The 17,987-nt window shown below is 35.1% G+C and overlaps 1 protein-coding gene across 1 annotated transcript in view; it reads right to left on the bottom strand.

Moving 5' to 3' along the window:
* Positions 1 to 17,987, bottom strand: part of FSTL5 (follistatin like 5) — a 602,839-nt gene that overhangs the window by 65,910 nt on the left and 518,942 nt on the right. The window contains exons 11-12 of the mRNA XM_036315585.1: positions 14,604 to 14,630; positions 8,484 to 8,602 (exon numbers count right to left, since the gene is read on the bottom strand). Of these exons, the coding sequence (XP_036171478.1) occupies positions 8,484 to 8,602; positions 14,604 to 14,630 (146 nt within the window). The remainder of the gene's footprint in view (positions 1 to 8,483; positions 8,603 to 14,603; positions 14,631 to 17,987) is intronic.

Below are 17,987 nucleotides of genomic sequence, written 5' to 3'. Positions count from 1 at the left end.
AAAATAGGTAACACCATGGTATATGTGAAGAACAATAGCTAGATTATCTGTACTAATAAAAGGGTAATATTCTAATTAGGGTGGATGTCTTTTGGTGCCTTCCTCTGATCTGCCAGGTCACCTCCCGCCTAGGGAGGCCAGACTGTGGCTTAGGCTGAGGGCTGAGGCAGAGGCAGTTAAGGGTGATCAGTCCGGCAGGGGAGCAAGGTAGGGGTGATCAGGCGGGCAGGGGGCAAGGTAAGGGCGATCAGGCCGGAAGGCAGAGTCAGTTAGTCTAAATTGGTAGCTGGGCATCCCCCAAGGAGTTCCAGATTGGAGAGGGTGCAAGCTGGGCTGAGGGACCCCCCTCCCCCATGCACGAATTTTGTGCACCAGCCTCTAGAAATAAATAATTGACTAAAAAGGTATTTAAGATTAAGAGAGTGGTGGGGAGGATGACACAACAGTTGAAAACCAGAAGAGTCAAAAAGTTAGTAAGCTTGGAAAACCCTGTCATCCTTGAGCATGTAATTTAAACATTTTGCCAAACCTATTTCAGTGTTAGTCCTGAATTCATAAGTCTGGAGTAGAATTCTATCTGTCTGAAGTTCATACTATTGGTGACAAGATGAAATCATGTGTACAGCTAGGATAAATATAGCAAGAATTCTATCTAGTAAGGCTACATAACCAAAAAGAAAATAAAAAGATGAAAGTATAACTGAAACCAGGTTGTATGGATTTTTTTCCTAACTCACTATCAGAAGCTGAAGCCTGATGCAATCTGACATTGCACCAAAATTGAATTTTTATTTAGAGAAAGCAAACAGCATCTTGTGAGAAGTGTGATGGAAGATTTTATATGCTAAATATTTCAGTTTTTTATCTAATCTTCACTGGACAGTGAGTTTTTGGGGGGATTTCACTGCTATTCTCTTAACATGAACAGTGAATTTGAAAAATGTTATATCCATGTTTAATCCTTTTCATGAGAAAAAAAAATGATTGTAAAAGATTCTTTCCACTACTCACACTCAAAATATTAACTTTCTAAAATCCAGATTAACTAGTATTTTTTTTTTACATTGGAATGCCAAACTTATACAGAGCATCTGCAGAGTACATATTATGTGATCCTGAATTAATAGACTCATGAGATTTTACTTCCCTTGAAACAATTCAAAGATAAATTATTCTATGAAGCATTTTTCACAAACACATTAAAAGAAGAACATGACTTTGTGGGAATTATAGAATAAGAAGTATTATGATGAGGAGGAAATTAGATGTATACATCTTTAAATTTAGAGAATGCCTAAAAGATAAAGAGTCCCATGCTCTAAGCAATGGAATTTTCACTAAATTCATTTAACAAGTGTTAGTTGACTACCTGCCATGTATAAGGCATTTCACTAAGCATGTTGGGAAAACAAACACTATTTAAACAAGGTCCTTGACTAAAAGAGAGAGTAAGCCCAGCTGGTATGGCTCAGTGGTTGAGCACTGACCTATGAACCGGGAGGTCATGGTTTGATTCCTGGTGCAGGGCATACAGGAAGCAGCCAATTGGTGATTCTCTCTCAACATTAGTGTTTCTATCTTTCTCTCCCCGCCCCTTCCTCTCTGATATCAATAAAAATATATTTTAAACAAAGAGATAGTAAAACACGATGGTCAGTTTTATATGTGACCTAGGCTATGGTACACAGTTGTTTTCTCAAACACTTTTCTAGATGTTGTGAAGGTGTTTGTGGAGGTGATTAACATTTATAATTAGTTGACTTTCAGTAAAACAGATCACCCTCCCTAATGTGAGTGGCTCTGATCCAGTCAGTTGAAGGTCTTAAGATTTAAGAATGAAGTTTCCACCTGGTTGGTATGGCTCAGTGGTTGAGCATCAACACATGAACAAGGAGGCCAAGGTTAGATTCCTTGTCCGGGCACATGCCTGGATTATAGGATGGATCCCCAGTAGGGGACAACAGGAGGAAGCTGATCTATGATTCACATCACATATGTTTTTATCCCTCTCTCCTCCCTTCCTCTCTCTGAAATCAATATAAACATATTTTTTTAAAAGAATGAGGTTTCCAAAGGAAGTAATTCTGCTTCAGAATTTAACATAGAAATACTGCTTGAGTTGCCAGTTTGTCTACAGATTTCAGACTCAAGAATATAATAAAGACTAGAGGCCCGGTGCATGAAATTCGTGCAAGAGTAGGCCTTCCTTCTCCCCGCAGCCAGCACTGGCTTCCCTCTGGAACCTGGGACCCAGGCTTCCCTTGCAGCCCCGGCTCTGTCCCAGACGGTTGTCCAGAAGGATGTCCAGAGGACATCCAGTCTAATTAGCATATTAAGCTTTTATTATTATAGATTTGTGTCTGAGTTTCCAGTCTGCTGACCTTGGCTGTGGATTTGAGACTCAAGACTGTAACATCAATGCTTATCTGATTTTCTTGTTGGCTGATCTGTCCTACAAATTTCAAATTTGCCACCCCACCCACCATACTTGAGTCACTTTCTTAAAATAAAATATAGACATAAAGAGACAAATGAATATATATATATATATATATATATATATATATATATATATATATATATATATATATTCTATTGGTTCTGTTACTCTGTAGAAAAATGTTCTCACATAACACCCAACAATTTTCTCATGAAATTATTTTATAATCAAATACTTAAATCTATCAGAATATTGGACCAAATAGCCTACATACTCTGAAATTGAAATCATTCTTGTTTAAATATAGAGGAAAAAAGCAATATTAAATAAAGCTCATCCAACTTATCATTTATTTCATATCAGGAGACAATAATAATTACATAACAAATATATATATATATATTTCTTTTTGGTATTAATAAAGGCCTCTATATATTTAGCAATTATAAGTGGGACATTATGGATTTGATCAATTCACCATTCTCTATATTATTCTTCCTGCTAATATATAAAGACTAGAGGCCCAGTGCATGAAATTCGTGCAAGAGTAGGCCTTCCTTCCCCCAGCTGCCAGCACTGGCTTCCCTCTGGAACCTGGGAACCAGGCTTCCCTTGCAGCCCCGGCTCTGTCCCAGAAGGTTTAACTATATATTGGTTAGCTGAAATAGTCTTATATTTTAATGTCAATAGCTAAAGAGGTAGAAATTTCTAATTTAAACACACACACAATATTTAATTATTGTTCTCTTTTAAAAAATACCTGATTTTTCTTACCTCTTCCATAGAGTATAGAAATGTTAGTAAAGTTTTGTTTTATACAGTATAAGAATGCTACTTTTCTGTTCTTACATATCTTTTTATTTTATAATATGCATTTCTGCATAATTCCATATATAAAATGATCATAAGATTTCCCGAAGAAATGACGTGCAAAATCTGATGCAGTAAATTAGTTCTTAAATAACTAATTATCCCTGTTTTGTCACTGCAGATGTACAATTGTGGATTAAAGGTTCTCAGATTGAAAGAGATTAACACTGGCCGAAACCAGTTTGGCTCAGTGGATAGAGCGTCGGCCTGCGGACTGAAAGGTCCCAGGTTCGATTCCGGTCAAGGGCATGTACCTGGGTTGCGGGCACGTCCCCAGTGGGGGATGTGCAGGAGGCAGCTGGTCGATGTTTCTCTCTCATCGATGTTTCTAACTCTCTATCTCTCTCCCTTCCTCTCTGTGGAAAATCAATAAAATATATTTAAAAAAAAAAAAGAGATTAACACTGGTGCTTGGTTTCTACCTCCTATTCAACTTTTTAAATAGAAATGTATATATAACTTATATCTATTTATGTATAAATTTTTATATATATCAGACATGTAGAGATAGGTAAATCAACATAAACCTATACAGTTTCTACTGTAAATGTTTTAGGAGGAAGTCTGTGTTTCCAAAGGTTTTAAAGAGAAAAACATTCAGTTATATAAACTTCACATCCCTTTTGTCCAGACATATCACACTGTCACATCAAGTTTTTGCTTGCTTTATTATTTTTATACTAGTGGCCTGGTGTACAAATTTGTGCATATTGAAAGGAAATTAATTAGAAGAAATATTTTAATATTTCTATTTCCCCTTTCTCTATAATAAAAGTGTCAAATTATAATTTACAATTGACAATGACAGATCAAAACACATGCGTGCGATTGGTGCCAGTGAGAGCTTCATATGTATCATGCATGTGCAAGTAAACTTAGCCTTTTATATATATATAGAATAAACTTGCTTAATTAGACCTTCTTTCTGACTTAGCTAAACTTTTTCCAGCCCAGTGAAGCACCCCAACTTCTCTTTCAGGTAATTGTCAGCAACACAGCAGTAAATATCAACATGAAGCAGATTATTATTGTAGATCACGGAGGGAGAACAAAGGGTAAAATATTTAACTGCAGCAGTGTTTGACTATACTCTGCACAGTGAGAAAATATGAAGTCATTTTCAAGGTCCACCCTTTCTTACTTTTTTTCAGTTAGGTCAAGTTTCTAAATCTCTGTTTTCAGGCTAATGAAAAGCAAATATCACATGATCTCACTCATTTATGGAATATAATGAACAACATACACTGATGAATAAGAGATCCAGAGACAGTGAAGATCCAGAGACAGATCGATCAGAATGTCAAAACTCAGAGGGAAGGTAGGGGAGGGTGGGGGGAAGGGGGGAAAAATCAACCAAAGGACTTCTATGCATGCATATAAGCATAACCAATGGACACAGACAACAGGGGGGTGAGGGCATGAGTGGGGGGGTATTGGGAGGTTAAGGACACATATGTAATACCTTAATCAATAAAGAAAAGTCAAAAAAAGAAAAAGAAAATAGGATGCCACCGAGTCTCCTGTCTACCTTCTCCAGGACTTCTGTGAGGATCAAATGAGATGAGGCACTGGGAAATGCTTCACAGACATTTCGTTAAAGAGTAAAATGTTTGCACCTGGGTATAAAGCAAGTCATGTTCCTGGCTGAAGAAATTGCAAGGAGGCTAGTTGCTAGGGAGAGGAAGCCAGGCGTTGCTATGTGATGTCATTACCTGGATGGACACTTAGCATATTAGCCATCCTATCTAATAAAAGAGAAACATGGTAATTGGCGTACAACCGCTACCCTTCCCATTGGCTAATCAGCGAGATATGCAAATTAACTGCTAGCCAAGATGGTGGCCTGCAGCCAGGAAGCTTGAAACTAACATGAGGCGTGCTTGCTTCAGTGACGGAGGACTCCAACGTTCCCCGCCTGCCGCTGCAGGCCTCTGAGCCTGCAGTTTAAAAAACATTGTAATGAATATAGAAGGTAAACAAAACCCCAGAAACCTGCTTTCTGCAAGCTGGGATCTCAGAGCTGGAGTTGATACAGAGTTTCAATTATAGAACCGAAACAAACCAGATACCTGCTTTCAGGAGCGGAGGCCTAAGAGCTGGAGCCTCAGAGCTAAAGCTGGCCCAGAATAAAAAAAAAAAAAAAGAAAAAAAGGAGCAGTTGGGAGATTCCGTCACCCGCCAGCCTGAAAACAGCCCTCAGCCCCTCACCCAGACTGGCCAGGCACCCCAGTGGGGACCCCCACCCTGAAGGGTGTGTGACCAGCTGCAAACAGCCATCATCCCCCACCCTGATCCAGGACACCCTTCAGGGCAAACCAGCCAGCCCCCACCCGTGCACCAGGCCTCTATCCTATATAGTAAAAGGGTAATATGCCTCCCAGCACCAGGATCAGCGTGACAGGGGGCAGCACCCCAACCCCCTGATCGCCCTGCGGCTCTGTGTGTGACAGGGGGTGGGGCCACAACCTCCCTATCGGCTCTGCTCTGTTCCTGACAGGGGAAGGGGCCCCAACCTCCTGATCAGCCCTGCTCTGTGCCTGATATGGGGGAGCTCCCCAACCCCCTGATCGGCCCTGCTCTGTGTGTGACAGGGTGCGGCGCCCCAACTCCCCTATCGCCACTACTCTGTGAGTGAACAGGGGGGAGCTCCTCAACCCCCTGATGGGCCCTGCTCTGTGCGTGATGGGGGGAGCTCCCCAACCCCCTGATCGACCCTGCTCTGTGCGTGACAGGGTACGGAGCCCCAACCCCCCTGATGGGCCCTGCTCTGTGCGTGACAGGGGGTGGCGCCACAACCTCCCTATCGACCCTGCCTTGAGTGTGACAGGGGGTGGTGCCCCAACCCCGCAATCGGCCCTCCTCTGAGCATGACTGAGGGTGGCATCCCAACCTCCCGAACCGCCCTGCTCTGTGCATGACAGGGGGCAGTGCCCCAACTCCCCAATCGGCCCTGCTCTGAGCCCGACCGGGGCTGCACCTAGGGATTGGGCCTGCCCTCTGCCACCCGGGAGCAGGCCTAAGCCAGCAGGTCGTTATCTCCCGAGGGGTCCCAGACTGTGAGAGGGCACAGGCCGGGCTGAGGGACCCCCACTTCCCCCCTGAGTGCACAAATTTTTGTGTACTGGGCCTCTAATATATATATAAATTCCAAATAGCAAAATCAATTAATCTACAGCCATTGAAAAATGTTCCAGAAAAGCACATTCTTTAAGACATGAGTCAAATTGTGTTGAACCATTTACTGTGTGCTGAACCTGTGTGGAACGGCACACAGGTAATGGAGGAAGAAAATTCTTGCCTCTCTCTATATATATTTTTAATATATTTTATTGATTTTTACAGAGAAGAAGGGACAGGGATAGAGAGTTTGAAACATCGATAAGAGAGAAACATCGATCAGCTGCCTCCTGCACACTCCCTACTGGGTATGTGCCCGCAACCAAGGTACATGTTCTTGACCAGAATCGAACCTGGGACCCTTGAGTCCGCAGGCTGACGCTCCATCCACTGATCCAAACCTGTTAGGGCACCTCTATATTTGTAAATCAAATTCATGAGGTGACAGTTTTATGATGAAAATATGGATTTCTCAGATTATTTTATTAGTATTAGCAACTGATGTTTCAACCTCTGTGATGTAAACAACACATCAGTATCAGTTAGCTACAAAACTGTTGATCCTGTAGGAATCAGAGAGAAAATCTACTGTCAAATTATTTTGCTTTTATTTAAATAATAATTTGATGCCAAATTTTTCATACCTGTGTGTTAGCCCAGATTTCTATAATGTTTTTTTAAAAATATGTATGTGGTATAAAATTGAATGATTTACATTATCAGAAGAAAATATTTTTATTTATCTATTTATTTATACACATATGCACACACATACCTTATTCAAAGTGGATTTATTTAGTAGTGATATTATATGATTATAAAACAAAAAAGTTGCATGTATAATTTTAAATGTTTTCTTACTTGTAAACTATAGCTTAAATATGGTAACAATGCTATCCAGAATTTAACCTATAACTAAAATACTTTTAAATTACACATGGTTTCATTTGTTTTAAGCCATCACAGACATATTGAGTTAAATTATTTCCTTTATTGAAATTGAGATTACTTTGTCCTTACAGAATATCTGGAGGCAAGCTGACCTATCTTATCCCACTCTGGTAATTTTTTTCTTCTCATTCTAGGGGCATGGCTTTAAAGTGTAAATTGTTATCTCCATACAGATGTTGGCAAAATTAGGTTTACTGTTGTGAGTACATAGAACACAGAGTTTATTTTTTTATTATTATTCATTAATTATTGTGTTATTTACTTGTGTTATAACTGCAAACCTGCTTTTGCCCACTGTCATATATAAATATACAACAACAACACTGACTACTAGTAGGTTGGAAATAAGAGTTGAAAATAAAAGCTGTAAACTATGGCATTGATATCTATTTTTACTCATATCTCAGGGCCATGCCAACCTTAAAAATGAGTATCAAGAGAAGGTTACATGATGAGATCTTCCAATAATGTATCTAATTTTGGGTGTTTTGTGTATGTCTGAACTTGTGTGGGAACATATGATAACAGATACCTTTAGTGTTACATATTTTGGTACACACATATTTATGTGGAGATACATAATTTTTTATTCTTGCAAAACATTGCCCTTAAAATATGTACAATTATATAAGGTACACATAAATAAGTAAATTGATATTTCCCATGTAATTCTAAATTACTCATTTAATGGAGACCTCAGTAAAATGAGATAAGAGTAAAAGGGAACCTGGATTTATAAGACAATGACTATACCCCAATTCCCACTGGATTATATCTATTTTCTTCCATTTTGTCAAAGTAAACATTGTCTCCCGAAACGAGAGATGTTCTAAATTAAAGAGCAGGTGAAGTTATTATGTTACATTCATTGTTGGTATTTCACTCCTATCTCCTTTATTTTAATTACAAATAAATAATTGGCAGTATATAATATATTATTTTTTCCTCAAATATAAAACCTGCATTAATAAAAGCCAATATCATAATTTTAATATTTTCCTCCAACACATCTCATATATGTCTATATTTCATTGTATTTTCAAAACAAAATTCTACTTAACAAAACTGCTACCTAAAAATGCAAAGAAATTATTAAAATACTTGCCTGAAATCCAAGGAGCTTTTCACTAGGCTTAATGTGCCTCTGAAATTCACACTCTATGGGTTGTATCACTTTGATCCCATCTTCATAGAAAACATAGAACATGTTTCCAATTCCCAGACCTTAGAAATAAAAACACATTTAAAAGCTCAAAATGAAATTATTAGAAAACTTTACAACCAATACTCAGTGCCCCTCATATTGCTGACAGATCAATCTGCAAAGTCATGTAATGTTAGTAAAGCAAACCCTGTGTGACCTTCACCAAACTCCCAAGCAACTTTGTGATATTAGGCAGACGTTCTAGCTTATTCTCCCCAATCTGCAGTTCAGTGCGTTCTGAAATACAACTCTAGTTAATTTAGTTGTTAAGGGAAAAAAATACATTTGAAGAATTCTATTTATCCTAGTACTTTTATTAGAATTCCCTAGTGAAAATAAAATTGCATTATTTGTAGGAATTTCCTTTATATACCAATTTATAGAAACAAAAAGAATAAGACTTTGAGGTTTCAGAAAATAAACAAATTTTTATAAATATAATCCTACATAGAGGTCTTATATGTCATTTTTTATACTAGCAGTGTTTGGACCTATTTCTATACTTTAAAACTTGAATTAATTTGAGGTTTCAGAAAAAACTTCAGTGTACTAATTTAAAGCATACTTTTATTTTTTCACACTGCAGATCTAAGTGTGTGGCATGTTAGATTTTATATCACTTTATAAATCCAAACCTAACCGGTGCAGGACACTACAATGAAATACTGGATTGCAGGTGGGGCTAACTGAGGCCTGCACCTGGCAGCTTCTGCATAGTCCCGCACACCTGCTCTCTCCCTTTCCTCTGCTTCTGCCTTTTTCCCGCTTGTCCAGGCCTAACTGCATGTAGTCCTCCCTTTTCAGATCCTCAGCTGAGTAGCATCCTTTCCCAGCTGTGTTGGTTTCCATAATCACCTTTATTCAGTCTAATTACACCTTACATGACTCAGTGATAGCATGTGTTCTTTGAAAAGCCAAACCACTATTGCTTAAAATACTTAAAATCTAAAAGCATCTATACAGAGAAAGGTACTTTCCTTAAGTACAAAAAGTTCCTAAGCATTTTTACTTTAATTGAGAATATCTGCAAGGCCTATTAAGTCAAGCCTGAGGATCACAATAAAAGTGCATTAAATTGTAAAATTGTCCGTTTGTTGATCTCAAGACATATTTATTCTTAATAAATGTTCTTAGTTTAAAGAGTCACCAATTCTGTCCACATATCACATGTCCACCTATTAGTATAATTTAGAGTAAAATGCAAACATAATTATGACTTTATTTGTCATGGTGTTTATAATCGTCCTTTGGCACATGAAACTATTTCTATCTAATTATATATATATATATATATATAATTATTTCTATCTAATTATATATATATATATATATATATAATATATATATATTAAATGACTCCAGATTGTTATGACACATCTTTATTGTTTTATAAATATTTCACACTACTTATATTTTAATATGTGCAATCTTTATCAGATAATTAACCATTTTAAGTCCAGAGAGTACTACATTACGATGGGACAGTCCTAAATAGAAGAAGAGGCAAGAACTAAATTTGTCATATTTTAAAATATATATAATTTAGTAGTTGTCAGCTATTCTTTGTAATAATAGTTGTGCATAAAGGATTATAAATTCCAAGCCCAATTAATACAATTTTAAAAAGTTAGTTTTAATGTAAAAAAATGTTTATTTGTATTAGTAAGCTTCCAGTGAACATTAACCTAAGATTGATGTGTGCTATATATCAATGACTATCAATTTAGTCATTTAGGTATTAATTGTTGTTGAAACCTATAAACATAACCAAATAGTAATGTGGTGTCTGATGGTCAGATGTCTGTTACATACTATATTCAATGATTATTACAAAGTCCATAATTTTTTTATTAGTTTTTAAAATGTATATTTATTGTTGAAAGTATTACAGACATCCCCTCTACCCCTCCCCCAAATAATCCTCTCCAACCCACTCCCACCCCCTCCCCAGGCCTTCACTGTACTAGTGTCTATGTTCATGGGTTATGGGCCACAGAACATTTTTGAATGAACATGACTCTGCCCTCCTTTAGCTGCTTCAAAATTGTACTCCACCATCAGGAATGTGAAGATGACTGAACCTGGCACTACTCTATGCCTAGTTTGTTTGTAAACTTTCTTGGAAAACTTCCTGCCTTTTATTACTTTACCATATTCTGTACACAATACAATCAGTGGGATTCCACTTTATTCTTGCACTGATGAAATTTCTGAGCTGTATTTTCCTCTAAAACCCACTTAATCCATCCAAATCACCCTTCCATTCTGAGAGACCATTTTCTTTCTTTTTAAAATATGAATTACACATCAGCATTTTTACCAAGCATAAACTACTTTTTAGGTTATTGAAGAAACACAGACATCATTATGTAAGGTTTAGTTTGTTTTTGCATTTTATTGTTTTCAGTGAAATGTAATTCATTGGTGTGTATGAAATAGTTATGCCAACAAAATACCATATATAAGTATATTACTAAAAATAATAATTGTAAAGTAGACAACTATGTATCAATTACTCTGACTTGGAATAAAACTTTACCTATCTTTTAGAGTCATCTTTGAGTCCCTCCCTCCTTACCCACAAGAGGTCTATTTTGCCTTTTTTTGCTAGACATATTTTGTTCATCAAAAAGTTCTACTTAGTACTTGGCAGCAGAATTTATAATATGATGCAGATGTGTTTCTTTTTAAATTTGCTGCTATAATATTGTACATATGTACATTTATTATGAATATAGTGGGGACAGAACAATAAAAATTACCTGATGATGGAAATGTTGATAATTGAAGACAAATTCAGATTTTCTTTTGGGGCATTCATTAGATTTATTTGTAAAGTAGCAACAACATATTTGCATATATTCATTATAACTATAGTTTCTATGTTCTAACCTTTTTTTTTTTTTGAGAAGGGATGGGAGACTGTAACAGATAGATCAACTCCATTCTCTGGATTCAGACAGCTCTAAGGCAAATCATAGTTATAGAACCAACTGTTGGTTGTGCTATTCAGTCATGAGGTAGAGTTATTCAGTCATGTCACAATTACCTTATCTTAAAATTTGAAGGTATTAACTATACTTATATCATAAAGATGTTGTAAGAATATAATGAGATAGAGAAATTGAAACATTTAGCAGAGTTCTAAGATTGTAACGAGATAAATTAAAACATTTAGCAGAGTGACTGACACATAGTAAGATTTCAAGAAACAAAAACTATCACTTTTTTATAACTGACATTATCTCTTCTTTGAAACATTAGTGGGGGAAAAAAACAAAGGGTGAAATGTACATAACCTGAATATGATTACTGTCCTCATGATTTCCTCAAATCTATACTGTGAGATATACTGCTAAATTTCAGTTTTCCATGATGTTAAATTCTGTGAATCCATGAACTGCTAAACGTTCAAATTTATTTTCTTTGAGCAGGTCTCAAAGTTGATCCTTTCAGTGGGTCTACAAAGTTACAGCTGTTTACATAATAATACTAAGATGTCATTTGTGGGCTTTTTTGGTGTGTGTTTTTCTCTCCGTTTCCCAAGTTAGATTCTCCCAGAAGTAGAGTGAACTTTTGAACAGGCTATAAGACACATGATGTCAAAAGTGATGTCCTAATAATTCACTGCAGAAGTAGATATAGGAAGCTAGCATTTCCTATTCAATCAGACACTTAAAAGATTTGAAAAATATGAGTCCCCTCATTGTTTTAGTGAATACATAGCTTTAAAAATAATGTGCTATTTATGGCTACATGTAATGGGCTTATTATAATTACTTTTAATATATTAATAAATACCCACTTAAATTTTTCTGTATTAAATTCTAATATGGTAAACATAAGTAGATAAAAATGACCCACATAGACATAAGTTTATGTGTTCTCAGTCACATTGGAAAGTGTAACAGGGTCCTGTGTCCCAAGGAATTTGATAACCATGTAGGTTTTAATTACAATTCTCTCCTCATTGCTACTTTTTATTGTAGTATATTACAAAAGTTCTTGACTCCAGTGAAAGCTTCATGGCTCTAGTCACGGTAAAGATTGGGAACATGTGCAGGCTGTTTTTCTTTTCCGTTTTCCATCCCCTGGTGAAGTCAGACATATGTGCTTTGTCTTTTACAGGTCGATTGTTAATCTAATAGAGTACTGTGCTCTAGAATGTAATCCATATTTGTTGGTTCCTTGTGAGTTTTCTTTTTGCTTTGTTATTCTTTCGGTACAGAAAGAGGACATAAGCAAGAATTACCTGCAGTCTCATAAGAGAGAATTATTTTCCAGGGGATTTTCTAATCAATAATGCACCTTTGAACACATGGACTAGATAAAAAATGGGTGGAATGTGCATTCCCGTCTCAATACTTTGATGATAGCTGCTCAATAATGATAGTGTATTGTGATAATACCAGTATGTTATTTATTATATATAGAAAATATTTTCTGTAATTTATACCAACAATAAAATTTGGCTAATTTCTGATCACTAGATGAATATTTAAGTCAATAACAAAGTAGATTTTTTGGTGTTAATTGCCTTCCTCTGACTTAATTTTACATTACTTTAGCATATAAATTATAGTCAATATTAATCTTTTCACATTCAAATTATCCTAAACTTATCTTTTGTTGACATATAGAAGAATTCTTTTTTTAGCTAAAGAAAAATATAGGCAAGAACAGATTGTACACAATTGCATTTCTCACATTGATAACTAGGCAGAAGTAGACTTTTGGTTCATGAATGCTCGGACGTTTTTGCATCTATACCTTTGGAGCTAAAAATCTTTTCACACACACAGTAGTATCCCAGCATTCCACTGCAATAAGACCCTTATATTATGTTCATTTAAAATAAGACTTACTCTTTCATTCTTCCTATAAAGCTTTGAGGAATGACTGTGCCAAGCTATTTATTGGGCAACTGTAATTTAGGAAGTAGGTGCCATCTGACACACACACACACACACACACACACACGCACTACAATATATATATTAGAGGCCTGATGCACAAAATTTATGCAAGGGGCTCAGCCCTCATAGCCATGGCAGCTTGCCTCAACCCTTGCAGCTGCGGCTTCATCCGGAAGGTCATTAGGCTGTCCAGTCTAATTAGCATATTACACTTTTATTATATGAATGATGTTATCTCAAAAAAGGAGGGAGGTAGTATCTTCATCTTTGAGAACAAAATTGAAATAAATATATTTCAAAATTATTTGAATCTTATGATTCATGGCCTTCAAAGGTAGCAGTGTCTCCAGCTCATGTGGGAAGCTGTAATTGGGGAATAGAAAGTTTGCTTTGGATGGACTGTGAAGACAATAACTTGGGCCATTGTTTACCTGGAGTGTAATGATGGTATAGATATTTTTCTCCTTAGAATATAATTAAAACACATTGATGGGCTATTTGAGTACCTAGTCTAACACTTTCCAGCCTTTGTGATTAAGTAAAAACTAATAAAAACAACAATAATAACAAATGATAATAGATACCATTTACTGAATGTGGACTACATTTAAAAAACTGATAACAATCCTATGAGTATTGATAAATATCCTTATTTTTGAAATAAGAATATTATTTCATAAAAAGGCCCTAGTGATGGAGACTGAATTTGAATCCAGGTCCCTCAAGTTTATAACCCATTTTGTTAAATAATTTATTATATTCCCTAGATAAGGCAACAGTTTTTATATTTGTTCTTTTCCTAACCTAATGAGGGCTTACTATGTAAATTATGTTTAACTAAAGTTTTTTTTAACTTAATTTTATACTCTTAAAAGTATTTCAATATATTGTAATTTAATTTCCTGGTTGTATATCAATTATGATTCAAGCTGATGAGCGGTATTAATATATTTAATGGTAGAAGTTTAACAAAAATGTTGAACTATAATCAAATAAAAATATTGGCTCAAAATAAAAACTGGTTATTAAAACTGATAGTCAACATATATACCAAAAGATTAAGCAAAATAATTACAACAATATAAGAAATAATAGAATTTAGTACCTTCTTCTCTCCATAATATGTTAGCTACTGCAGCATGTTAAAAAAGAAAGAGAAGGAAAAATGAGTAAAGAGAACTTCAGTTGCACAATAATGTACATAACTATTAAAGAGGTCACAATCTCTGAGACAGAACATGTACATAAAAATAGTGAAGTGAATTCAACAAACTACTTTAAAATGAACAAAACAGTAAAATGCTGGGAATAATTAACAATGTTCCCTTCATTTCTTGAAATAGCCTATTCTTCCTGGGCATAAAGATTTTGTTAATAAACACAGAACATTTTACGCATCATTGAAAAGAATGGGATTTTTAAGTTAATTGTATTGAAATACAGCTTTAGAACAAGCATTGGCAGCTAAACTATTTGTTTATTTGACAGTATCATTAGAAGTCACAAATTGTAAAAGTTATATTTTTATAATTCTCAATATTCCTGAGTAAGATTTCTTATAGGATTTTGAACACAAAAGTTGCTTATTTTTAAGTAAGTATATGTTTTCACTTTTTAAACAAGACAGAATAAAATATATGGTGTATTTTGATGCAAAGTAAGAGTTTATATTAACTTGTTTCTAGACAATATATTTATTAAATATGATACAGCACTAAATCAGTAGAGAGTTAAAATAGTAAGATAGAATTAAGGAGATAATACCAATAGAAATATTCCCAAGGAAATGTCTGCCTGCCTTACTAATTCAAAGTTATCCAATTTCTATGTTTTCAAAGAAAAATAATATAAGTAAAAAGAAAGTATAACTAACAGAAAACCTCATACACATACAATTACTCCCTGAATATTTTAACCATATTACAGCATAATCACTTTTTAAAAAAAAAAAAAAAACAACCAAATGCCCATGGTGGATGTCCAGCACTCCTAGCTGGAGCCTGAAGGACTAAACATGCAGTTTTCAGCATTTGTTATATATATATTTCTAAATAAATTTTTGTAGAGTAAGCATTCTTTCATGATTTTGGGTGTTCTTAATTCTTTAAGAATATTTATTCAAACATGTACACGATATGTATATCTCCTCAGGGCATTATGGTGCTGTTCTTGTTGCTTAGAGTGTACTTGGCGTGTATATGAAAAGAATAGATCTATTTGCAAGGAGAGGACATAGGCCTGTGAAGGGAGAGAACCATGCTAACAAATAATTATGACCATGTGATAAATCCAATCAAAGAAACAAATACCAGGCTCAGTGGCTAGGGGCAGGACCTGATTATCTCTGAGGGGTAGAGGTTGGGTAGCAGAGGGAAGGATAGCTTCATTGGGTTGGTGATATTTAAGAAAGATAATGTCATCCAAACTCAGAAGGGACCATGGCTAGAGACATTCGAGGTATATCAACAGACCACACCATAACACATCTAGAGAAATTTAAGTAATTGAATATAGTTGGAAGGTAAAACTGATAGGAGCTGAGGCCAGAGAATCTGTCCATGATAAAATCATGAAAGTCTTGTACACAATGTCAAGGAGATAAACCTTTCTTCTGTAGGCTTAGGAAAGGCTGAGCCATGATTACACTTATCATTATTTTTCTAGTTTATAAGAACAGTAACTAGACATATATCTCCATTCATTCACTTAGTATTGAGTGAATGCCTAGCATGTGCCAGATATTGTATTCAATACACAGATTAGAACAGACCCAGCTCTGTGCTAATAGAGCATCTATTTTAGTTAAGAAGGGGAAAGTGAACTAACAGTACCCAAATCATGGTAGAGAAAAAATTGCAAATTCAATGTGTTATAAAAGAGAGAAGCAGTCATTGAAATGTTTTGAACAGGTGGATTAGATGTAGTCTAATCTGAGACTGGAGGAAACTTCCTTAATGATAATGCTGAAGGTGACATCAAAAGATGAATAAGAGCAAACTGAGTGAGAATTTTAGAGATATAATTTATAGATATAGGCAAAAGCATGCACAAACCCTACTAGTACATCAAAGCATGGCTATTTTAAAGGACTAAGGACTAAAAAATAAGGATGGTTTATTTTTAAGATAAACAATCACTTATGAGAAAGTACCAAAAAGTACATTATTTGTGATATTAACATTAGAGAAGATAAAATTAAAGGCACTACATATTGAACTTAAAATTATATAAACCAAATATATAGCAAAATAATAAAAGGCAGAAACTATTAGGACTGAATACAACATTGATAAATCCACAGACACATTCTGTTTATATTATTCTTCACTCTTAATATTTGAAAAATGAAGAGAAAAGGACAAAGTTTTAATAATATAATTTTAAGATTAAATTAATATTTTTATAACAAGTATTGGACTATACAAACAGAATGTATTTTTTTTTCAAGATGCCTTGAAAGATTTTCAAGAGTGGCCACAAAGTACATTCGAAAATAAAAAGTCTCTAGTCTGTATGTTTTGCCAATAAGCATAAATAGCTTAGACATACTCAGACAACAATAGAGAAAATATGGAAACATGTTTAAATCCAAAAATTTCTTCAATAAATTAAATATTTAAAAAATAAAATATAATCACAATTTATATAAACTACAAAAATAGTAATTCAACATGTGGTCCCAAAGAGTTTTAGCCAGAAGCTAAGGTATAGACTTAACTGATGTACTGCTGAGCAAGATAATAGATTGATGATAGATAGATGATAGATAGATAGATAGATAGATAGATAGATAGATAGATGATCGATAGATAGATAGATGGTAGATAGATAGATGATAGATAGATAGATGATAGATAGATAGATTATAGATAGATAGATAGACAGACAGACAGACAGACAGACAGACAGACAGATAGATAGATAGATAGATAGATAGATAGATAGGAGGAGAAAAATGAACAGAGGGAGAAAGGGAAGGAAGAAGGAAGGAACAGCTGTGGCAATAATGATTTTAAATTAATAAAGACATTTTTACTAATAAATTTGATAGTCTGTATTTCATAACAAAATCTGAGGAAATATATCTAAATTGAACATAACGCATAAAGTTGAATAAAAATAACCATGGTACTTAAGATGATAATTCTGAGAGCAGAATAACCTAAGCATAGAGGCAGAGATTATATTAGTATCATGAATGAGCATACTGGATATTTGATTTCTTTTGTATCAAGTCAACAAGCCCAGATAAGCCAAGAGCTTGCTCTTCCCAGATTCTCTCCTCTTTCCCTCCCTGCTCCAGCCACCCCTCACCACTTAAAACCCCCTTCTTTCCTACACAAGGTAAACCCCAAATGTCAAACCCCAAATGTTGAGTCAGGTTACAAGAATACAAGCTTTCTGCCATACCAAAGAGATCAATATAGCCATTTTTAAGAATAAAAGTAATTATCAATAAAAGGAATGTTATTTTTCATTTGGACTGCTA

Source organism: Myotis myotis, unplaced genomic scaffold, assembly GCF_014108235.1.
Source record: "Myotis myotis isolate mMyoMyo1 unplaced genomic scaffold, mMyoMyo1.p scaffold_m19_p_6, whole genome shotgun sequence".
Lineage (NCBI taxonomy): Eukaryota > Metazoa > Chordata > Mammalia > Chiroptera > Vespertilionidae > Myotis > Myotis myotis.
The sequence above is the reverse complement of the archived record's forward strand: the minus strand, read 5'-3'. Positions and strand labels throughout refer to the sequence as shown.